Here is a 26,203-nt window from a genome sequence, read left to right on the forward strand (position 1 = left end):
TCACTCGTCGGATACCGATCTCTTTGCCCCTGCCCGTCCAATTGACATATTTTTTTTATGTTGAATTCTTCCGAATGTACGATCAGTGACTGAAGCTCTCTAACATTAATATACACAATGGTTGATCAGAAAACTTACTTGGTGTGATTCGTGCAATCCATCTTTTTGTTCATCCGGCTATTAATTATTTTTAACGCTCATACATTACATACTTACAAAATCTTTTACATTGTGTCCAAAACCTGTTGAGCACGCGGCTGTTACGCCGTCACTATATTTGGCTAAGGAAATAAAAAATAATAACGGCTCTAGGAATAAGTATGAAACCAATTAAAAGCCTATAATATGCATATTAGACATTGGGATAAATATAAAAATACTAATAATTATTCTATTATTTTGTTAATAGTGATAAGGATAACAATTAAACTAATATTATAGGTACATAATGCAATACTATAGTAAATATATCAATATGCATTGTATAAATTAAAAATAGTATCAAGACTTGAGAAACAAATATGATCATATATAAATGAAATATTACACTCGAATAATAAATGTAACACATTTATTTATTAAACTACGAGCGAAATGTAACAAAAATAATAATAAATACTTTACTGAGAAACAGAAACATAATAACCTAGATACTCCGTGTCTGCATTTTAAATGAAAATAACTCAGCAGTAAATTATAATAAAAAAGAAAATAAGTTATCTTAATTTTAAAAAATTGTCTGATATAATGTCGAATTACTTATAAAAAAAAAGTAAAGTTAATGTAGAATGTTCATTGAAGTAAAAATAATTGGCTATTTTAAATAAAAAATTAGCTGGAAAAAATGTTGAAAGCATAGAAAGTATAACACAAACTCAACAGAGTAAAATATAAATAATTGTATTACTACTGTATTAACTCTATTGATTTTCTTAATTAAAAATTAAAAATTGCATTATGCAACACTATTTTTATTTTAAATGATGTCAAAAGTTATTACAACATCAATAAATACTCATATTTTCAATATTGTAATGTCGATTCAAAAATGTAGACTTAGTCAAAAAACTTTAAATGTAATATAACTAATAAATAGTAAATAGCTTATACTGGAATCAAAAAGCCAAAATAATATAAAAACACAATTTTTTATTTTTAGACGTTTGAATCTCAATTTTGATTTCTAACAAAAATAGATACTCAAACATAAAATAATGATTTTACTTATTTTGTTGTAATTCAAAATATTTATCGCGGGGATTTCAAAGTTTTACGCATATTATTATATTTTATTTATAAACATAATGCCATTTTAAAATGGTTTAGACTAATATTAGTATATTATTGTTTTTTTATACCAAAGACCAGGCGCGAACGCAGGGGGGATTTAGTGTTTTTAAACCCCCTCCGACATATCAGGAACAAAAAATAAATTACCTGACCTACAAATAAATAGTATGATATTTATGTGTATTTTTTCAAACCCCATTTTAAAAATAATATGATAAAAACACATATATACTCTTAAAATAATTGAATATAAATAATATCATAAAGGTATATTTGCAAAAATTAATTCAATTAAATTACTATAGTACTAACTACTAGGTAATAGTAAAATAAATTACTATAGAAGCAATATAAATATATAATAAAATATACTAAATAATATAAGCAGCCAGACTGACTTTGCTCATCAGAATCTTTTTTCGTGTGCAATTATGTGAATGATGTATCATATTGAATTCATATTTAAATATTTAATACATAAATAAAAGTGACTTATTCAATGAAGTACACACTACGTCTGCATCTACTATATATCGAACGATTATATAGTATAATATATAATATATACTATATAATTATTATTGATAAATGATTATTATATATCGACCTACTTTCCAGTGTCATATCTTATTTTGGAATTTTTTTTAATTTTTCAAATAATTTTAATTTAGTTTTCTAAATATACTTTTTGTTTTCTATAGTGTTAACTTTTTATATTATCTGTAAGACTAATACAAACTTGTATTTAAATATAATACAATTTTTTTTAAAAATTTCGATAAAATGTCGTCTGGTTGTTAAAAAATTATAATAATTATTGTAAGTTAATAAATTTATTATAACTACTAAGTACTAGCATACTATTATTGATTATTAAATAAATTTCAAAATAACTTACTACTTAAAAATTACTTGTTAGAGATAAATTAGAGGAATCATATAATTATTGCATGATTACTAGTTGTTTGTTATGTATGATATTATAATTATTTGTCATACGAATTCAACGTAAACATTTTTAGGGGCAAAATGCATTATTTATATCAAAAAGATCTTTAATATTGATAGTATAATAATTATTACATAAACTGTCCGCGGAATCATGGATAATAGTTATTCCAAAGTTATTCCATCGTAGTTACTGAACTATACTGATTAATTTATCCTTACTACTGTATAAGGATCAAACATTAGGTAAATTGTTGAATTCCTGTAACTAAATAGATTTGTCCGTAGAAATTATTAACGATAAAAAAGTTGGTTGGTACTCTTGCTCTCTAGGTAATGAAATTCTCTTTTTATCAGCATTTATAAGACGGATAATGAAAAAATACAATAATTCAGCATAACGTATAGGTATCATTTGAGTATTATTCGTAATTGTTTGAAAACCAAACGTTGCGTTCGAAAAACGAAATCAATGTTAATAATATAATAACATCACCATATATCAATGGCATATTATGAAATAAAACACTATTCCCAATCCTTAAAAATTTCGAATTTTGCTACTGTGTTGTGTGTACACGGTTATATTATAATATACATTGTGTCTCTAACAAGTTATTTTGTTATTTTTGTTATGTTTATATATAATGATATAGTACGATAATCCAATAATAACGACTTTTGTCACGACAAAATATATACGTTACTTAAATCAGCGTGTACCCAAATAGATTCAAATACAAAATAAAGTCAATCAACTTAAACTTTATGACATAAAATTTGACTATAGTGCGAGTTAATTTAATTTATTTTTGAACTTCACTTCTAACGATAAAATTGGTTCTAAGAAGTTTGGTTTTCAGTAATTTAAACAATTCTGCATGAAATATGATTTTCAAAATAATTGAACAAATCCTCTTTTATAATTTTCTGTGGAATTTCTAAAAAGTATTCTAAGAAAAGCCCACACTTTTTTAATATTTATATATTATACAAATACATAAGGATTTTCAATATAGGTAAATAATTCTGGTATCTATATGAAAATGTCATAGTGTTAAACAACACGTCATCTAAATCGTGAATTCTTCGATTAAATATTGTCTTCGTTTCTTGTCGTTGCCCACGCAAATAACTTAGACGGAATAGAAGAATCTTTTAACACATATAATATGTACTATACATATATTGATTATCAACTTAATGTGATGCACTTGCGTTTGGTATTTTACATGTTTGGTGCATATCACATGCTGCTGTAGGCCGGTTAGACCTTGTATATTACTATCGTAATGATATTCTGTATACGATATACCTACCTACAAATAGTGCATTATATTATACTACTTGCATATCACACGCCCCACGACCACTACAGTATTGTTGATATTAATAATAGTTACTAATATTAGTATTAATACACCTACACGAGTAAACAAGGACAAGAACGTCGGAATAACAAACCCCCAACTGTAGGTCACGTGGCATGGTGGTGGTTGGGATGAAGTTAGGGATTTACCACGGTAACTCGATACGTCCTACGAAAACTCCACCACAGGTATTATATTACAGCACACATATAATAATATACAGACCGTATTATTATTATTATTAAACACATTAATAATATTGCATTTTCAGTCCGCGGAAACGCAGAATGTATGTGTGTGTGTCTGTCTGTCTCTCACTCTCTCACTCTTTTCTCTCTCTCTCTCTTTCTCTCTCTCTTTCTATCTCTCTATTTCTCATTCAACTTATTATTTCCTCTTTCGCCTCTTTCTTTTTCTATACATATTTACAGGCACATGCGCATATTTGTGTACGACATACGTACAAGACACACGAGACTTGCTCCGTAATTGTTCATAAATAACCGATACACTACATTATAATATTACAATGTTCGGCTTGTGTGCGCGGGCTTGCGCATGCCTAGCTTGCGGGCCGTCCTAGCCGGCGGAGCGGTTTTCATTCTCCGATGCCGCAATATTACGTATATACGCCGCGGAAGCCGACAAGCCACCGCGCGCCGGACCGCTGGGAATATTTAATTAACGAAACGCGACCTTTTATTATGGATTCCCATAAATGTTCCTATATAGTATATTATACCTTCATATAAAACTGAACACGCCGTCCGACCCGTTGTAATTAATTTCACCGGCGGCACACTTAATTCCCGCGGTTCTTTTGTCCACCCACCCGCATTGCCATGTCTATTTATAATCCGATCAGAATAATCATAATTTTAGAAAACGAAAAGAAAAAAAAGTAATAATTCACCGATCATAAATTTTTAACACGCTCAATCGTCCAATAGTAATACAATTTCTAACCATAAATGTCGTTTTGATACGGATGTATGATATTACGATTGCATATTATATTATATAATATTATATACCTATTATGTATATAAATACGCTACATCACCCACTCATATAATATATAAATTATAAATATATATATTTTTTTTTAAATAAAAGTTCTTTGGGCGACGTTGACTCTTAGTTTAAATAACATTCATTCCGCTTGTTCTTTATTTCAGTTTGACTATGACTCTATTTATTTATTATCTCTATTTCAAATTTTTTTGATCAACAATAAATATTTGAATATTAAAATAACTGTAATTAAGTTACTGGGATTTTGTGATTCCGAAATTCTTAGGTTTCAAGGATTGTGTAAATATTTGCAAACTTGTAGTAATAATCGTATATTTACTGCTTGAAGGATTTAATCTTCAATGGGCGGATAAAGTGACCAACTGGATGTCATTGTTAATCCTCCATGTCAAGATTGCAATCCAAAAAGGATTCAAATCCAAAATTAGTTAAACTTAATATTGTTACTTTCTTAAAAACCCCGTTGATTACAATATGTTTTGTCTGTAGACATAGTTATTTAAAAAGGTATTATATTATTATAATTGAATTCCACTGTTGCTATGCTATTTGTCCAGTTATCTCGGTTAGAAATTCGATTTTTCTTTAATAATTTCCAACCAACTTAATGCAACAATCGTTAATGCACTTACTATAGTACTAATGTACTAACCTATAATAACGGTTTGTCGTATAATGGTGCACTCATAAATCTTTTGAACAAATTCCCCGGAGTAAGCTAAAAGTCACACTTGGGCTTTTAACCTAACGCCCAAGTGAACATTCTAATTTAACTACTATATGAATTAACGTACAAAACATTTACTCGGAAGTAATATTTATGCTAAAAAGAAATATGAATGACTCAGGCGTGAAAAGTCGTATGAACAAATTTGTTTACTATAATTTATAGTATTTAATTAATATTTTGTGTTTTGAAAAATAATAAAATAATAATAATTCTTAATATCGATAGATTAATATATATCACAGAACAAGTTTAATAAATATTTTGTAAAATATTATTTCAGATAAAATTTTTATTTTCTTAGTTGAAAAATAAGAACATATTATTTATATTAACAAATGTAGATAACACAGATAGTAAAGCATAGATAAAAATATAGAAAAAAAATGTAAATATGATGTATGGTTAAGACGGATATTGTACAAAGAAGGTCATATTTATAAGAATAACTTTTACAAAGTGTATAAATCATATTTTATTACTGTTCACCGTTCATCTAAAAGTTGGCAACTTTTCATTTTTTACACGAAAACTTTTAGACTGTTTTTAGACCAAACAAATTGAAATCCTCTCTTCATTTTACAATATATTTCTTGGAACAACTTAAAAAAAAAAGACTTTGCGGCCTCATTTTTTCGCCACTTGAAACATTTTCCGCCATCGTCATATGTATACAAACAAACCAAATGCGTCATTTTAAAAACATATTTATTTAAACACTCGAACAATACACGTACAATTTAACTCGTTTTTATTCCGTTGGTTGTAAAACACCTGAATTATATTGTAAATCCTATGTTTCAAAACAATCTAATAAATCTAGCTATAATAGTTACATTATGAAGAATATAAATAGATCATATTACTTTTGTCGTGTTTAAAAAATATATCATGATAAAATGAAATATCTGAAAAATTAACCCATAAAATTATGAATAAATTTAATAATACGAAATTTATAAAAATATATATTATAATATGATGGTATTATATTATGATCATGATTCATGAGATGCCGGAAAATGGACTCGTTGAGATAAAATATGATAATGTCTTATCAACTAATTTAAATAAAAATATATTAGATATTTAATATAACGATATGCAGATCAATAATTTATTCATTAGCATATTTTATTTAAATTGTGAATAAATTTAAATTATTTATAGATTTAATTTGATGGTATTTATATATAACTATAATGGATATATTTAGTCTTACCTTGATGATTGAATCTACCTTGATGTTATTTAATTAGTTGTATCAATTTTATGATGATAATAATAATAACTAAATTAAATTGTTTATTTTATAGCCAATAAAAACAGTAGGGATTATATAAAGCTATAAGTTTCAAGAAAGGTCTCTTAAAAGTAATATTGAATAAATAATAAAATCTGCTTATGTTGATAATTAACGACAAAACGATTAAATCTAGTTTAAATAAAAAAAAATGGTATAATCTTTTAATCTTTTAATATTATGTTATTACTAATTTGGCTTTAATTGCAGAATTTCCACGCTAATATAAGAAATGTGGTAATATTTTGGAATTCGATTTATACCGAACATTGGACCACCGCAATATTATTTTATGTGCTATTTAATAGGGTGTATCCCTTATCCAGTCATGCAATAATTTAATACAATATTTCTGCTCATATAAACACTTCGGTCGGTCTGCCCTGAAGCATACAATTCGTTCTCACGAGTAAAATAAAGGTAAAATTTTATGTAAATCTCTGGGTATCTAAATCATACCACATCTGATTGCAACAATATACTATACAATCATATATTATACAATATATTTTATATATGTATATAATATATACCTACATTATATGTTTATATATATTACATATATACCAGAAACAATAAAATAGTTAACAGAGTAAAGCTACTTTCGGGACCGAACTCGGTTTTATATAAAAAAAAAAAATCAAAGATTTAAATTACTATACATATTTTAACACAGTCAATGAAATACTGTACATAATATTACCGAGAACATTAATGAAAATAAACAAAAACACACTCGCCTACACACACAAATACAACTTTTCCTGTAAATTAGGATGACGCTAATCCTACACGTCTTTCTGTCACTTTCTAATATCTTTCGCGTATCACGTAAAACAAAACCCACTTCTGTACTTCATAAAAAAATGTATTTAATTAGAAATATCTAGAGTATAAAAAAATTTAAGTTAAAAAAAAATTCAAAAATTGCAAAGCTCTTGATAAATTATTTACCAATTTAATTTTCAAAAATATCTATTTGATTGTAACGACAATAAAGATTGCATTAGAATATTATACAATAATTTTTCATCATCATATTGATAATATAATATTTAAGGTATAATAGATTAACTAGGTTTAATCTTGGACAATTGAGATTTAAGTACCAATTTAAGAAGCAACGGTACATTTTTGGGTACCTACATCTTAACGGTACGACGTTCAAAATATAAAACTATTATATTATATATATATTATTATATGTACTTTTTTCAATTTGCATTCAATTAGGAATGACATTCGTTAGAAATGCTAACAATAGTTTTGTTTTATTATGCGTCCATAGTTTTCTTAAGGGTCATTGCATGTAAAGGGGGCTAGGAATAATTATTCGCATCCTACTGAAAAAAGCAACGCACTTACACGTAGACATTGTTCAATTTAAAAATAAAAATAAAAGATATGCTTTATAAACTTACGAGAAAAAATGTCCATCACAGAAATAACTCTTTTGAGGCTATATTTAAAATTTATCAGTACGTTATACTAAAAAAAAACTTTATATGGTGTAACCATTTATTCAATAATTTTACTAGAAGAAACAAGTGTGATATATGAATAATATACTAATATATCAATCTATGATGAAGGAAAAATAAATAGTTTATTTTATTTACGTAAATCCTTTTTTTATTTAATTTAAACTTGTCTAATACCTTAAAATATTTATCATTATGTTTTTATAAATTATGGAATCAATAATATTTATAAAAAAAAAAAAAAACTTAAAAGCTTAAAAAAATATTAGGTGTACTTACGTTTACACCTAATCTAACCTAGTCTATTAAAACAATAATAAAAATTGAAAACTTGATTATTTTTAAGTAATTAATTTATAAAACAAACCATCAATTCTTAGTTGAATATACGAGTATAATAATAGTATATTCTTTATTAACCTTCTAAACCGTAAGATAATACAATTATACATTTTTCAATTTTCATTGTTATTCAATTTATAAATTACGTGAAAATAACATTAATAAAAACAAAAAGTATATGTTCATAATAATAAATAATTTTTATTTACTTGTGTATTGATAAATATTTTTGTATTAAAGTTGAATAATTAAAAATTGATTGATACCTTGAAAATTTATTAAATTAAAATTCGTCGCCGAGTAGCATACAATAATACATGTATCTGGGGTTTTTCATCATTGGTAAAATATTCCCAATGAAAAAACCACTTTGTGATCGTAGCACTTTACTACGTGCATATCTGCTGTTGCTTCCAAGTAGTATTATATCCAGCTGATTAATCGTTGCTATCAGGAGTTTTTCTCTGACTGTGTATACCATTATTCGATTACAAAAATGTATCGATGTATATTTTTTATCTTCTGGCTGTCACTTTAATTGTACATTTTTGGATTTTTGATTTGAATTTAATACTGATATTTTAGTTTACCTTAAATAATTTAATTAGTAATTACTTGTCCATCTGATAAATTAAAAACGATTAAATCAATTTATATTATTAAAATATGTAAAATACTGCTGCATAGTTAATAACGCTTCATTTGACGGAATATGTACCTATAATAATAGATATTTATATTCGTTTGCCATTCGAACACAATTATACTACACACATTAATAACAAAAACGGTTTTCAATCAGTTATTTTATTATTAAATATATGTTGATTTCTCTACATGTGTGTCGACAACAGTATTAAATTATCATGTCAGATTACTATTATAGATCAGAGCGTTCAAAACCGTCCTGGCCCTGATGTCAAGAGAAACGTGAGAGAAACGACTATGAAGATTATAAACGTATTTTCGGATACGGCAAACCTCCTCCGTCGTCACCGCTGCCTCGCCAGTTTGTTTTATTATTTGTTGTAAGAAGCTTTTCTGCTCCTGTTATTCTACTTGTTTTGCGAAGTTTAATTAACTTTCTACAGTACACAAAAGCATACGTTGTGCAAGGGTGGTGCGCTTTCGGAATATCAACTCAGTCACGGTCTGGTGGGGAACGTAGAGTAGTAAAATTATAAGCTCTAGGTACTGTGTACACTGTACATACAACTTGAGTGTACTTTTAAAAATATATCCATAATATGTTTGAATTCCGTTGGGGTTGTAGTCTCTGTACATGTTGTTTGTTTTGTTGTGCTCTTTCAGATATCCTATCCAAAAATCAGATCTATTCACTTTGACATGAACAAAAGCTCTGGTCTATACTTAGTTCTTGTAATCTGTATATTGTTCAAATAAACAAATAATTGTGTATGGGTGTGAGAGGTAGGTAGGAGTATATTTTAGGTGAGTGTAAGCCCATTTATAATCAAAAATGGGAATCGCATACATGAGAACCTTATTCCAAAATTGTCCCATAATCGTGAAGTATTCTGAACTATTTAATACAGTTATCTAATACAGTCATCCGAAATCTATTACTTGACATCAGTAAATGTTTTTAGAATAGATCTTTACATCAAATATTGTTCAGAATAAAAGTAAAAATATAAGAATTGAAAAATGTTTGATTCAAGATACATTGACCTCTTAAGTTGTTTTATAAACACCTAACATACTTATTTTGTATTGCAACAAAATCTAAATAACTAACAAATGATTATTTTATTATTTCAAGAAATAGGTAACTTAATTTATTCAAATTTACCAGCGATAACGACATCTCGTTTAACAGATAATACGTACTTATTCAAAAAAATGGAAATTCATCTAGTAATATTCTATGAATATCAGTGTCTGGCAATTTATAACCAATTTACCACGCATTTACTGTATACAAAACATTTCATATTCTTATTCCATAAAATTGTTCTTATATATCTTGAAAAATTAAAATTAAATCTTGTACAGTGTAAATTAACGAAAATATACTGTGTGCTTTCCTGGAAATATTACACAATACATTTTAATTTTTTTAATAGAATTTTATTACTGCGTGAATGAATGAAAATAAAATCAGTACATACAAATGCATGCTACTAAAACAAATTTCATGTTTCAAAGTTAAATTCTATTAACGTGAAAGTTGTTCGTATTTTAAATGTTTAATTCAAAATTTCTTGGCCGTTTAATTACTTACAGAAACAAGAGTTTGAATATACTATTATTAATTCAATTAACTAGACACAGTTGTACAAGCTCCGTAAAAATCTCAACAACGTTAAACGTTTTATTTAAAATGTTTTTTTTATTAATATTATTGTTTTTACCATCAGTATTTTATAATGCAGGCATATTTGTTAGGTTTTACTTTGTACAAGTGACAAAAAAAAAAAACCAACAGCGATGATTTTAGTTTCTCGTGTTTCGTTTTCGACATACCGTAAAAATTAACTCGTAAAACCAACAGGCGCGTTTATAGGACGTGGAAATAGCGTGAAAAGCGGTAACAAAATTTTTAAATGGCTCTTCATTCACAATATTATATCCTTCATTTTATGGCTCTTTTCGTACGAAATGTATTTACGATTTAATAATATTATAAGTAAATATAAATATTGTATTCTTATGAACGGATTAGTCGAATAACGCCGTAGTGGAAATAATAATATAACATTTTATGAGTTGCGGTCGTAAAACTATATTGAAACTACCGCAATGATTGCTGTCGGTTGAAATTTAAATTTGATCAACAGTCAAATTATTTGGCCAACTCATGCCAAGTTAAAAAACGAAAATAATTGCAATGATAAAAACTAAAGAAAACACAGTAATTTCGGTAGTCTAACAATTAGACTTTAACTCATTTAAATTAATGCAGTCTTAAGTGTAAAAAATGCAATTGAATCCGATTTTCAATGTATGTACGGAAAGTATTACGGTATACCACATTATAAAGCTATCCTTCAACTGTTAAAAGTTAAAATGGGCGAGTACCAAAGCGATCGAAAGATACCCCATTTATTTATTATTTTTTGTTACTCAAATTAGTCAAATTAGTGTCACGGTGAGTATCAGTGAAACTAAATGTTGCGGTTGTGCGTGGTAGCAAAATATAATATAATATAACATAATATTATCTATAAGATCATTAAAAACTAATCTTTTAAAACTTTTGCCAAAATACTGGCATAATAAGTGAGACGTTTACGATGTTAATGACGACACAGCTAGTATATTATGTATATATAATATATTGTATTTTTATAGACGCTTTTTTTGTGTTGAATATAACAGAGAAATTATTCGATTACCAAATCAGTAATAGCAGATTATAAATAAATTAAAGTAAATAAATTCAACTTTAAAAGTAGATTGACGATTGACAAGTAACATTTATACTTAGACTTTTTTGTCGTGCAATTTTTGGTGCCTGTATTGTAATTAGGAAAATGAAATTATTAATAATATTTTTTGTTTGATGCCATATTTCAATCGTACAAGTAAGATCGCTCTGGATAAGCAGCTATTAAAAATAACCTATAAACAACCACTTTTGTTGGCTTATTTTTCCGATCTTCTAAACAAAAACCTAGTTTATAGTATTGTTACCGGTGTTATAAATTAAAATATTTAAATACATAATTTACTATCTGTAGGTGTGTCGTTATAAGAACGAACATCAAATAATACGCTTTTCAATATTCTTTTTTTAACATAATAATATGTTATGTCGACCATGTGACTCGCGTACTTCTTTTTCTTGAATCATAATATTATTTGAAATAGTAAAATATGGTAATGCCGTTAAACCATTTATTATATTATATTGGCTATAAATATATAATAATAATATAAACGTCGGTAAATTTTGGGTTTAATCATTTAAATGTTTCGGTTCAACATAATAGACTTAAACATAAAATGTATTACCTAATATTAATATTATCTTAGATGTGCAGGATATTTAAGAATACAATTCCGTATATGTACTAGTAGTAGGTAATATAAAACAATTTTTGAATAAACTGAATTCATTCTTCTGGACAAGTTCATCAGCGCCCTGTATCCTGATAATTGTTGTTAAAAAAAAAATTCGTGTATAAACATCATATTATTTGATGCTGTAATGAGTTGGAAAAATATTTATCATACAACTTAATTCTATAATATTAAGATTTGATCAGTAAAATAAAAATTTTATAATGAAAAATAGCTATACTAATCTATATTTTTTTTTTTTGAAATTATCAATTCATATATTTTCATCATTAGGTAATATTTTTAGAATCGTTTTAAGAGGACATAGTACCCACGTATGTTGCTCCGTATTACACATGTACGACATATCAAAAAATTTGTTTTGTTCATCAGTTTCAATAGTGTACTGTTAGTTTTGATATTAGAGTGAATTGACCGTATTATAAAATTTAAACATAAGATTATTATCAGCCTCACGTAGCCTTTTATTGATATTATTATTTTTAAGTAAGTTTTGATCATTTTAAAATGTACAGTTTCAAAAATATCATAACTCATTTAAAAATAATAATATCAATAAAAGACGACTACGTGAGGCAATGGGACCCTAATAATAGTCCTAAAATAATAATTAATTTTAGAAATATTTACTCATTAATTATATTAGTAATTAAAATTTCAAAAATCGTATGAACCTCTATTTGTTTTGTTTTTTATAAGCTTTCAATAATCTCAAATCAAAAGTATTGTATTATATTTTCGAGATATCAAGCAACTTTACACTCAATGAAATCACACAAAAATAATGTATCAACACCAATACTTAGCTATAAATTCTGTCCACCCCATACAAAAATAACTATTTAGAACGATAATTTAAAGATGGCTTTTTTAAACTAATAAAATGAGAAAACAAAAATAGGTTTTTGATTTTTACGATTGTTTTTATGTGTACACATATATAATCAAAACCAGAATAAATTATTAAATATGCAAACTAAATTCCCAATTGTTAAAAAATAGGTATCATTGCGTTTTAATCTTATAATCTACAAAACAAAAATAACAACCAAATATAATACACATTTATTATAAAAATTATAGGTAAATAAAATATTAAAAAAAATAATCTAGTATATATAAATTCCGTGCTACAATGAAGAGTTGTTTCAAGCTACTTGAGACCACAAGTCACGATCATGTCTAGTTCTGAACTAATAACACTTCAAAAAAAACAATATTTAAGATTTTTTTATATACACACACACACACACACACACATATATATATATATATGTATGTATATATATATGTATACATACGTACCCTTCACTCCGACGGATAACTCAATTTCACCATTAACCATACAGTTGATTTTAAAGACAACTATAGAAACCATCACTGACCCTTTTGTATATACTACGGAGCAATAAAATGTTTAATCTGTTTATAGCTAAGATTTTCGGAGCATTACAAAGAAGGGTCAAGTGAAGTTTATACTCATTTTCTATTACTGTTCTCGGCAAATTTCAGTTGAACATAAAACTGAAATACCAAAATGTAATTTTTTCTTCTTTTTCATGTTGTTGTAAACAACATTTGTACTGAGAAATAAAAAAAGTAGAAATAATTAAATTCACAATATAGTTTCAAACACCGGAGTATTTGAATGTATTTATATAACATGCATGTACATCGTGCATGTATAATTGCTAAGAAAAAAACATTTAGTCAACTCAAATGAATACTTTTTTGTTATTCGTAGATATTACTAAGAAAAATATACATTGTAAATAGTAGATTTATTTAATAATAATAATTTCAAATATTAGTAATATTATAATCTTTATGATTATCTATGAATCTACAAATAACTGCAGAAATCTAAAGATTATAAAATTAGGTAAGACGAAAGATATAATACGAGATTTTTTTATATAGTAAAGCTCAATTTTACTGAAAACGCATTAATATAGTTAATGCCACAATGTTATAAGGTAGTTTTAATGTATATACCTCATATAAAATTATAAAATGTGTTGTTTTATAGAATAATAATAATATTCAAAAAACATAAATACAATTTTCTGTATTTGATGGACCACGTATTAGTATTAATACTATTTGTAATATTATTTAAGTACATATCATTATCAGACCATATAAAATATGAGATAAATCGCTGTTAATTTAAGTTTTATAACTAGATTTTCTGATAATATAATTTTTATTGTTAAAATAGAACGCATTATCAGATAAAATCTGTAAAGAACTAGTAAAGTTCAAAAGTTAAAATAAGATATATGGCTTGGTTACAAGGTTGGGCGTCCTTATATTTAAAAGTAATAGTAAATCAACTAGCTTACAGAAGTACCTTTTTAAAGTGCGATTTGTATACAATTTTCAATATATAAATAGATTTTAATAATATTATAGGTACTTTTAAAACTTTTTAACTGTCTCAAAAAGATTTTCTGAAAGTAAAACACTTTGTTGTAAAACCACTCAGAATCTAAAAATGAATTTTGATAGGTACTGATTTTCTCATAGCAACCTATAAATCAATACTACTAGTAGAAACTATAAAGCATAAATAAATTCAAAACAAGTAAATATTATAATTTTTTTAAAGCTGAGCTAAAATAGTGAAACATTAAATCCCTATGATAAAGAATAAAAAAAAATTACATATTTTTGAAAAATTATATTATAGACTATAATTTTATATCGAGCAAAATTTGATAGTAAGATATAGTCTTAGTGCTTGGAAACCTCTTTATGTCTTTACTTTAATAATTTGATTAGCTTTTCACAATTTATTTTTTAAATATTAAATTATCATTAATTTTTAGACAAAATAGATTATTTATGTTTTTTAAAACTACTATATTTTTAAAAAGTTAACCAACTATAAACAATCTTGTTATTAAAAATTAAGAATATTTTGTTTAGAAAATAACGTTTGGTTAAATTTATAAATATCAGTGTGATTGAATGTACATCTGAACGGAAACAACTTAAATGGTATTGTGGTGTGTAATAATATTTAAACTACATGTAAACAATATAACTTTAAAACTGTAGTTTTTTCAAAAACACGAAAATCGACTGGGTTAACGAGTGTAACGCATAAAGTGTTAAATTTCACGCCACATAATAATAATAATAATAATAATAACAATATGTCAACTGCATGGCGATATACACAACGCCATAGTGGAGTGTAATTTTTTTTTAGTCGGAAAACAACAGTAGCGGGCGCGTATGAGTTTACACAAATGGAACGTGTACAACAACGGCAGTTGTGCACCTCAGGCCGAGATACCTGTAGCGACTCGATAAGTACTCCGAACGATAATTGGCGTCGTGCATACAACGTACATACATTTCTTACGATAGTTTATCGCTGTCGTGTCGTCGTTGTAAGATACCGAAATAATATCGTAATAGGATAGTTGCCATGTCGTTCATTACGCACTACGTTGTGCTAATATCGTTGGCGTTCGTGGTGGTCACGTGTGAGTTGCAATATCCGAACGAAACGCTCCAGTACCTGGCCAAAGTAGAAAAGGCCACGAAATCGCACCATGACAGTGTTAAGTTTTTACAGGCGATGATGGAGGTAGACTACCTTTGGTGGCCGATACTCAACGAGAAGGTGCGTGTTAAACGGCCAACGGTGAAGTACTTCAACCCGTATGCAAAAAACGCACCCGATGGAAACATGGAGGATGTAGAGGTGTTGGCGTTGGAAAACATTACGACTCTGTTGCAGTCCAATGTTTTCATCGGAACGGACGTACGGTTTACGATTGACGTAATAAAGACCGCAATAGCGTGTTCAGCACTTAAGCACATTTCGTTGGAGGGACTTATGCTCCACCAACTAATGGAAAAATATAGCCAAACAATACCGCTCGAGGAGAAGATTTTATTTTTTAAGTGGCTGGTGGACATGATCCATGTGGCCATCGACAAGTTGACGGCGCTGGACTATTCGCTGGTAATAATCAACCAAATGCGCCAGCACCTCGTTGATCTTTATATTTTGCTATTACAGAAGAAGACAGATAATCTGAATACTAAAGTCCTTAAAGAAATTGGCTTGGAAATGTTTACAGAAATCGATAATATATGTGTCAAACCCATAGAAGGAGAAGGTCATTACAGCGCGTTGATCACTGATTTAAATAGAATCAAAAGGATTGAAGATCTGAAGGCCCACCGCTCACTAATCACTGAGACCATGAGAGACTCTACCGATATGATTGACCTTGATATAATAAACAAAATTAAAGGAACTATAAATATCGATAAGCAAATAGATGCAAATGGTATCGATGCACTGGACAATGAAGTTTTGAAAAGAGCCTATGCCGCAAATTATGTACAAATGAACTTTTTGTTTTCGAACTTACCCGTACACACGTTGACCGAATCGCAGTGGGCTAAGCTATTCCAACTTGAAAAATACACACAACTGCATGTAAAACCTGATTCTCCTAAGACCCCACAGTCCTCATAAAATGGGACAATTATCATTACAACTATATTTTCTTTTTAATATTTTATATTGTATAATATTATTTACTATTGTTTTTAAGATTTTGTAGTTTAAATTACTTGACAGTTATTTATAAACACTTAAACTCGTATATAATTAGTTTACGTTATACAATATAATTATATTCTTCTCATAATGTTTATAACTAAATATATTCGAATTTAATAAAATTATAAACACGATTTTAACTCTATTTTAATTATTTCATTCCTTCACTTTAAAATTAGCCATTTAAAAATTTAAAAATATTATGGCTTAGGTCAAATTTCTAACTAATTTAACTAAATTATTTTTCCTAACTATTAACTCAATTTATTCCGATAAATTTATCTATCCAAAAACTAAAACTCTATTTAGTTTTATCCACCATTGTTTTGCCTACTTTTCGGTATATATTCACATTTTTCAATAAACGTATGTTTAGATAACTATTATGATGGAATGTTTATATTATAAATATCGTTTATATTTCATTTATTTTTTTACATTTCTCTTGTATTTTCAAGATTTATCCTATATTCTTATTATATAGCCATATTGTAATAATCATATTGAGCGCGCTGCAACAAACAGCTACAATTTACAGACGCATATTATTTTTGAAATATATAACAAGTCTTATATTTTAGTGTAAAATGATCAAATTCTCCAAATACATCCTACATAATATTGTATACTTTCAATTATATAATATTCAACTGTTTTATTTTTTTTTATTGTAGTGGGAAGGTCTGATCCTTGTCGCTTAGTGAAATGTTTGCATGGTCAGCGGTGCATCGTGGACAAAGTGAGTGCGCAAGCGCACTGTGTGTGTACCGAGGACACAACATGCCAAGGCGACGACAGCGGTGACGGTGCTGGTGGACCGGTGTGCGGCAACGACTGGAAAGACTACCCGAGCGCGTGTCACGTCAGAAAGGCATCATGTGCGTCGGGCCTAAACATAGCGGTTAAATACAGAGGGCTATGTGGTACGTAAAATTACGATAATATGATATTAGAATTATTTATTTTTCATACTACGAACGTTTGCCAATTGGGTTCTAGCTATAAAAAAAAATTATAAACGATAAATATTGCACAATACTTATAGTTATCCGTATTGTACACGAAAGATTTATGCTTCACACGTTATGTCAACTGCATCACTAAAAGGAAAGATAATAATAATTAATGGTATTAAAAGTGTAGACAATCGAAAAATAGTACAAAGGCAATCGCTTTTAACAGTCTCGACACTGCACCAGTGTAACGACGGGTGCAGACATGCGAGTCGTTTAGAGTATTGTATTGTATTGTGGCCCATGCTGAGACGAGTTACTGATGAAATTGCGTACGATTTTATATAATACACGTATATATATATATATATATATAGGGCTATAGAGAATAGTCGAACTCTATAAATACCCACAGCTTCATTTAGTCTAAAGCTCCTGAAATACACGTATAGTTAAACAAACTATAAACTGTGTAGCTAATGTTCAAATAATATTTTAAATCCTTATACCGTATTGTGTGTTTTTTTTTTTTTTATCCCATACGGAATAAACCGTTACTGTCTATATCATTCTACAGATCCATGTGACTATATATCGTGTGAAGAACCCCAAGTATGTCGTTTGGACTACGAGAGACGTGCCAGATGCATTTGCTCAGAATTTTGTAGCGAAGACTTCCTTCCAGTGTGTGGATCCGACGGTCGAACGTACACAAACGAATGCTTTCTACGACGACAGGCGTGTCGAATGATGCCAAGCCTAAGAATCGTCTTCCAAGGCCAATGCGACCAGGGTGAATAAAACAACTATAAACATTATAAGCTAATGCCTGTAGTTAAAATCGTATATCATGCAATGCATCCTGGTCCGAGAGATCCCTGAACCTTTGATTTCATATCGCTTGTATAAGGTTACATATTGCAAGAACGACAATATCTTCATTCACACAATGATTTAAATTTTTACTTTTAAGGACACGCGCTATACTAAAGTTTTTCATGATTCGAATATAATTTATATCGTGGTACAAAAAAATAAAACATTGTAAAACAAGTCCTCACTATGATTATCGGTTCAGGGTATTAAAAAACATAATTCTCGATACGTATACAATAATATTACAAATTCGTGAATGCAATTACGTCACGAAATTTAAAATAATCGATTTTGTAACGAAATACTTTGACTGCTGTACAATAACATTATGTATAATAATCTTATACCTATCTACGTGTATTATGTTCAAAATCTTCCACTCTAACCCTCCTTCCTACCGATATTATTTTCAAGAAGGTTTAGAAAACCACGTTTCCCTGCCAGAGATGCATTTAATGAAATTGTTTCATTAAAATAATAAAAATGCTTGTGTATAATAATAAAATAAACAATAATAACACGATGTCCTTCGTTCCAGGTGTAAATCCCTGTCTAAACTTCACGTGTTGGGAAGGATCACGTTGCGCTATCGACCGTCTGGGCATTGCTGAGTGCCATTGTCAGGAACCCACACTGTGCGAAACATCAGTGCGACCGGTTTGCGGCACAGACGGTTATACTTACGAATCCAAATGCTTTTTGGAACGGATGAGTTGTAGCAAGAGGTCTGGCGTCACTGTGGCATATGATGGACATTGTGGTAAGAACACGCACGTGGTCGTTTCTGTAAACATTTTCAGGTCGATTTATTTGAAATATCACTTGTAACAATAAACATTAGCAATAAAAATATTGATTATTTTAATTTTTTATTATGGTGATTTATTAGACTTTTTAATATATTATGGAAAATTATTACTTATTTGTTATGTATTCTGAAACAGAATATGTTAACGAAAATATAGACATAAAATATTTAACGTCAAAACAATAATTTCCCATTTACAAACATTTAATATTTAAATAAAAGAAAAAAAATGGTGGTTTAACTTACAAAACTGTATGATACATTAATAATTACTCCACTCGTATAAACGCTTATTAATAACAAAAAATTTTTAAATATTCATCGATATTCTAAATTAATTTAGTGTTTATACATCAATATTATGTTTAAAAAGTTGTATACTATAGAATAGAATATACATCATATAATTAAAAATGTATGACCATTTAAAAAAAGTAAAATAATTAAAAAGTACATTTTTTCAAAATCACAGACATTGAAAAAAGAAGCCAGTGTAGATTACAAGTAATTGATAAAATGTATACAATAAAAACTACACATTACGGTTTATAAATTATAATAGATAATGGTCTACAGGTTATACGCCTATAACTATTAAAATGTAGACAATTAACATGGATATGAGGCTTATATAACTAAAAAAAATATTTGTAATTGGTTAATGTTTTGTCGGAAACCAATGAAATGCGGCGATCTATGATGAAATTCTTTCATACATACTAATTAATCATATTAATCAGTTTTAAAATATTGTTCCGTAGTGATCACCCAAAATAAAAATCTATTGTGCATTCTAGTCTTAAACACGATAATAAATAAAGTGTAATTTGTATAGTTGTTCAGTACTATCTGTCTCTCCCTAACCTAACGTATCCTAATATAACTATATTATGACAACAAAAAAATATTACTCGCTGTGTAGGGTTAAAACAGATTAATTTTAAGGACACTGCCTCACCTTTCATTACTCCAACACCCACACTATTTCAATTTCAATCTCATACGTATATACCGATAATTTTTATGTTTCTAACAGGGGATGCGAATCCGTGCAACGGGTACTTGTGTAACTCTGGAGCAACTTGTAAAGTGAGAGACGGAAAAGCAGTCTGCGAATGCCCTTTGTGTTCCGAACACCACGAGCCAGTGTGCGGCTCTGACGGCAACACGTATAGTAACGAGTGCAAATTGAAGTATCACAGCTGTCAGCAAAAGCAAATAATCGAAGTGTCCCACGTCGGAGCATGTAGTAAGCTAGCTGATATATTATTAAACCAATACATATAATATCATACACATACACATTAATTTATTGTACATCACAGTACCCTACCCACCGCTCGTTGATAAATATATGATTCTAACAATGTTATACTTTTCAGACGATTGTACAAAAATGAATTGTCAGTTTCACTCGGTTTGCGAAAGCAATGGAAGAGAAGCAAAATGTGTCTGTCCGACGTTCAAATGTGCAAACGTAAGAAATAAACTACATAATATGTATTTATTTAAATATTAGTAATAATTGTAATATACATATGGATATACTTAATGCTAAGTATAGTATCAAATTATAAATATCAATATGTTTAATATATCAAAAAAAAAATACCCCATGGGCATTGGACAGTGTCTCACAAACACAAGTACCAGCTAGATTAGCTGATTACCTGGGTATTATTTTTACAATTACGAGTATTTTGTTTCACGTGTTAAATGTGTAAGGCGACGTAACATATATAATAATTACATACTGTATTATATCTGTAATCGAATATCCTATTTTTTGTTTTATTTCCTGTTCACAGAAGAATTTTACAAATATAATTTTTAGCTGAATCATTTGAAAAAAAATGCCTTCAAATTATCTCTTTCTGTGAACTAAAATCAAAGACCACGTCTAAATTTCGATACAATCGTTTCTGTCCATGTATGATTTTGTCCTAGCTACATTCATTATCATTCAATATTTCTAAATAAACATGTGAACGTTACATTTCTCAATCCTTGTGTTATAAGACTTTATCTATTGTACTTACAACTTTCACTGATAACTTATCAACTACTGCCCTCCAATCTCGTTGTGTGCAGTGGCAGATTCAAAGGAGGTGGGAGGCCCAGCCACCTATTGACAATTAAATTATGTATGTATAAAGCCTGAAATCAAATTCTAAATATTTTGTTTACAAAATTATACATAATATGAATATAATAATATACAAAATGTTTCCTCCCTCCACCACTGATAATAATGTAGTAAAAATGACGAACCTTACATTATATGTCCTTAATAATTGGTCACATTTCTACGGAAAAAAAAAATTAATATATAAGTTTTTAGATTAATGTAAATCATTTTTAAAACTTTCTCTAAGTGCATATTTATCTAATGCTTAATATCGCACTATACTTTTAATATTTACTCTTTCAACTGTTAATTTACTAAGTGTGTTATTTTTATTTCATAAACATGAATCATTATTACTTTATTTTACCATTTATATCACTTATCATATTTTAATATTTTAATATGTTATAAAATTGATTATTATTGAATTTATCAAAGTAATTGTTAAAACTTTCATCATATTTATTTTAAATTAAATATATCCTTTTATTATGGAAGATAATACAATTTTAAACATGCATGTCCAAATGGCCATATGCATTATGCATGTATGCATGTATGCATTCTATATATTATAGTCTCTTTAGCCTTTATAATATGTATTATACATTTTAATATTTTGTAGTATAGAAGTTGGTAATTACAAATCTAAAACAAATAATAAATTATTACATAGTATTTTAATTATGTTTTGCTGGTTGTATTACTCCGTTATTTAAAAAAAAAATACTTCTGCGTTTATTTTTTACATACCATAATGTTTTATCAAATATTATTATTATAAAAATCGCGTTGTTTAATGAAATTTATTTAAAAATAAATTAATCTCATCGAGTTTAACCAGACACGTACGTATGTGTGTGGATAAGAAACAGCCAGTTGATAAATGGTGAAATTGTGGAAATAATTGATTGTTAAAAGTGGGGTGACTAGACCTAGAATTACATACTACCAAAAAGCATTAAACCAGTATATAAAGTAACAATGGTTTTCGAATTTATTTTCCAAAACCATTTGAAACCTCCGCCAGTTAATTAGGACGAACTCTAATTTATGTACTCAGGCAAGCGGTAAAGTTTGCGGTACCGACGGTATTACGTACACAGACCTTTGTCATCTACAAAACGCTAGTTGTGCAACAAGGAAGAAAATATTCGCTGCCTACGCGGGTGAATGCGGTATGGTGATTAATTCACTGGTTTTCAAATGTTTACCTCAAAATCACATGCATTAAATGATTTTAGGGTCGTGTCACGATCAGAAATGTAACTGTCCCGAAACATGTGTGGACACAAAATCAAAAGAACCCGTTTGCGGATCCGACTTGATCACTTACAACAGCGAATGCGAGCTTCTTCAACAGTCGTGCGTAAAAAACGGGACACAAAATTTAACGATATTGTTCTACGGGGATTGTAAAGAATCTTCATCTATAGGTAATCGATATTCGACAGTATTCACGACTGTGGCCACAAGTTCACGCGTACTGATAATATGTGTGTGTGAATGTGTCATAATATAATACTAACGTTTTATAAAATTTTATATTTTCAGGTAAAATTTTAAAACCTCACGGATTAGTAGAAAATAGCGTTTACAGTAACAACAACGACGTATGTAAAGATATTAAATGTGACTATGATGCCACGTGCGAAGTCGGACCCGACGGATTTCCTAGATGTTCGTGTATATTTAACTGTTCGACTGAAGTTTCGCCTGTCTGTGCCTCAGATGTTCGTACTTACAATTCACTATGTCTAATGAAAATGGAAGGGTGTCAAAGACAACAAGAACTCCGACTAAGGCCCATGGAATTGTGCCAAGGTATATTATGTCCTTTACACAACTATATTATTATCATATATTTGTATAAATCTAGTATTTACGTAACCTTCTTAAAGGTATGGAAGCAAAACCTTGTAACGGTAAAAAACCCTTGATGAACCATGTAAATGGGAGAGAATTAGACTGCGGCCACGGTCCTGACAGGCAAGATTGCCCATCGGGTAGTTATTGTCATCAAACCTCTAGATTTGCTAAATGCTGTAATAAATCTGATCGTGGTAATACATCATAATTCTATTTATACTATAGCAGTTTATCGTAATGTAATGAATAAATATATTATTCGGACTGTTCAATAATTATTTAGATACAACAATAGTTTCGGATAATTGTCAAAATTCGTCTTACGGCTGTTGCCCTGATAAAAAGACTCCGGCGAAAGGACCAAAAAACCTAGGTTGTCCTTTGTTATGCAATTGCAATAAATTAGGTAAAAATTATAATAATATATTTATATAATTATAGGACCTAAATAATGTTAATATTTATTTTAGGGTCGATATCAGAAGAATGTATCGATAAAAAATGCTTGTGCAAATCGGGAGTTGGCGGAGAGAAGTGCGATCGGTGTGAACCTGGGTATTGGGGATTACCAAAGATATCATCAAATCATCAAGGGTGCATGCGTAAGTAGTTTTTAAATAGGATAATGGAATGTTTAATGAATATAAAATTATTTCAGCTTGTGGTTGTTCTCTATTGGGTTCAGTTCGAGACGACTGTGAACAAATGACCGGGCGTTGTGTTTGTAAGCCAGGAGCTATAGGACCAAAGTGCAATAAATGTGAAGATAGTTCTAAAATTTTAAATCCTGCTGGATGTGTTTCACGTATGTGTGCCACTGTTAATTCTAACCAAATACAAAACATATTTTAAGCTTGATGAGTTACTAATTAAATACAATATTTAAGTAAAACATAATTTAAAAAAAATAATTTCGAATCAAAAATGTACCCATAAATTATGCGCTAATACATTATGCAATGATTTGTATTTTATCATGTATGAATTTGACGTATATATACATGTATATGTTTAATACCTCATATTAATACACCTAAGCAGTCATATTAAAACGTATTTTACGGTATTGTAAAATGCGTGCTATATTTTATTATTAAAACGATTGTTCGATTATATCTATTGTTATTCTATCGATAAACATTTAAATTTCTAGCTGACATGGCAATGCAAAATTTAACGTCTTGTAGTCAACTTGTTTGTTATTATGGTGGTGTGTGTGAGATGAACAACGATAAACCGTCATGCGTATGTCGGGCAACATGTGCTGAAGACGCAATACGTACAACTGTAAGCATATTATAAATACATTACAATAGAATACATTTTCATCTAAATCCAATATTTAGTTGGTGTGTGGTAGTGATGGGCAAACGTATAGTTCCGAGTGTCAACTAAAATTATATGCGTGTCGCTATCAAAAAGACATTGTTGTCAAGTCACATACATCATGTAAAGGTTAGTAACTACTAAAACCAGCTGTACAGTACTTCATAAAGTTCGACGAATCGGTTTTTTCATTAATGATTTTATTGGTTGCGTAGACGAAAATCTCATACCTGGAACGGAAGGACCAAAATTCACCGAGCCCCAGATATAATCATATCAAAATCAACGCGACATCTATTGTTTTCTGAACTGCCAAATTTCACTTACAACACGTCTGGTGGCTACGAAGTTGATATCATACCTGAAGTCCAAGACCTGACCGGAAGAACGACATCGGAATCTACCGATCGGGAAATATCACTCTGTAATCCGAATCCATGCCAGAACGGCGGAGAATGCGAGGGACTAGATTCCGGTGGTTTCCAGTGCCATTGCCCTACCTCGTACAGTGGCACCATTTGTTCCAATCCTGAGGAGGTTAAAGGTGAACCACAACACACGAAAGTTTGAACAATAGTTTGCTTGACGTACTAATATTTTCAGAACACAAATCAGCTGCGTTCAACGGACATTCGTACGTTCAGTTAAAAAAATTAAAAGCATACCACAGGTTTAGTTTAGAAATGGAATTTAAAAGTTTTTCGGACGATGGAATTCTGTTATACGACCAACAACAACCAGACGGGTCTGGAGATTTCATATCGATAGCAATAGTCAATAAGTAATTCTTACATTTCCGTAACTAATATATAATACGTCAACAAAAAATTACAATATTTATATTTATTTATTATATTGTTTTGTTTATTTTCAGGTTTGTCGAATTCAAATATAATCTGGGCAACGGAGCCGTAGTCTTAACGTCTGTACATCCAATTACAATTGGCACTCGGCACAAGATAATAGCCAAAAGATATCAAAAAGACGGCCTGTTGCAATTCGAAAACTTCGAGCCGGTTCGATCAGTGTCCATGGGTTCGCTGAGGTCACTGGACCTGAACGACAATGCGTACATCGGATACGTACCGATCGTGCACCAAAAGTAATAT

At 28.9% G+C, this 26,203-nt stretch overlaps 2 protein-coding genes across 2 annotated transcripts in view; both read left to right on the forward strand.

Annotated features, from left to right (window-relative positions):
- Positions 1–26,203, forward strand: part of LOC113552819 (agrin-like) — a 174,559-nt gene that overhangs the window by 146,230 nt on the left and 2,126 nt on the right. The window contains 18 exon segments of the mRNA XM_026955765.1: positions 17,809–18,057; positions 18,665–18,880; positions 19,502–19,723; positions 20,808–21,020; positions 21,154–21,248; positions 22,963–23,077; positions 23,144–23,335; positions 23,454–23,723; positions 23,801–23,962; positions 24,052–24,174; positions 24,239–24,370; positions 24,427–24,573; positions 24,922–25,055; positions 25,115–25,223; positions 25,310–25,354; positions 25,357–25,638; positions 25,698–25,875; positions 25,969–26,196. Of these exon segments, the coding sequence (XP_026811566.1) occupies positions 17,809–18,057; positions 18,665–18,880; positions 19,502–19,723; positions 20,808–21,020; positions 21,154–21,248; positions 22,963–23,077; positions 23,144–23,335; positions 23,454–23,723; positions 23,801–23,962; positions 24,052–24,174; positions 24,239–24,370; positions 24,427–24,573; positions 24,922–25,055; positions 25,115–25,223; positions 25,310–25,354; positions 25,357–25,638; positions 25,698–25,875; positions 25,969–26,196 (3,112 nt within the window).
- Positions 15,839–17,169, forward strand: LOC113552820. The gene has a single exon (XM_026955766.1). It carries the CDS (start codon positions 15,983–15,985, stop codon positions 17,045–17,047), a length of 1,065 nt encoding a protein of 354 aa, XP_026811567.1. The 5' UTR covers positions 15,839–15,982; the 3' UTR covers positions 17,048–17,169.

The sequence above is a fragment of the Rhopalosiphum maidis genome, chromosome 2 (genome assembly GCF_003676215.2).
Source record: "Rhopalosiphum maidis isolate BTI-1 chromosome 2, ASM367621v3, whole genome shotgun sequence".
In the NCBI taxonomy this organism is placed as follows: Eukaryota; Metazoa; Arthropoda; class Insecta; order Hemiptera; family Aphididae; genus Rhopalosiphum; species Rhopalosiphum maidis.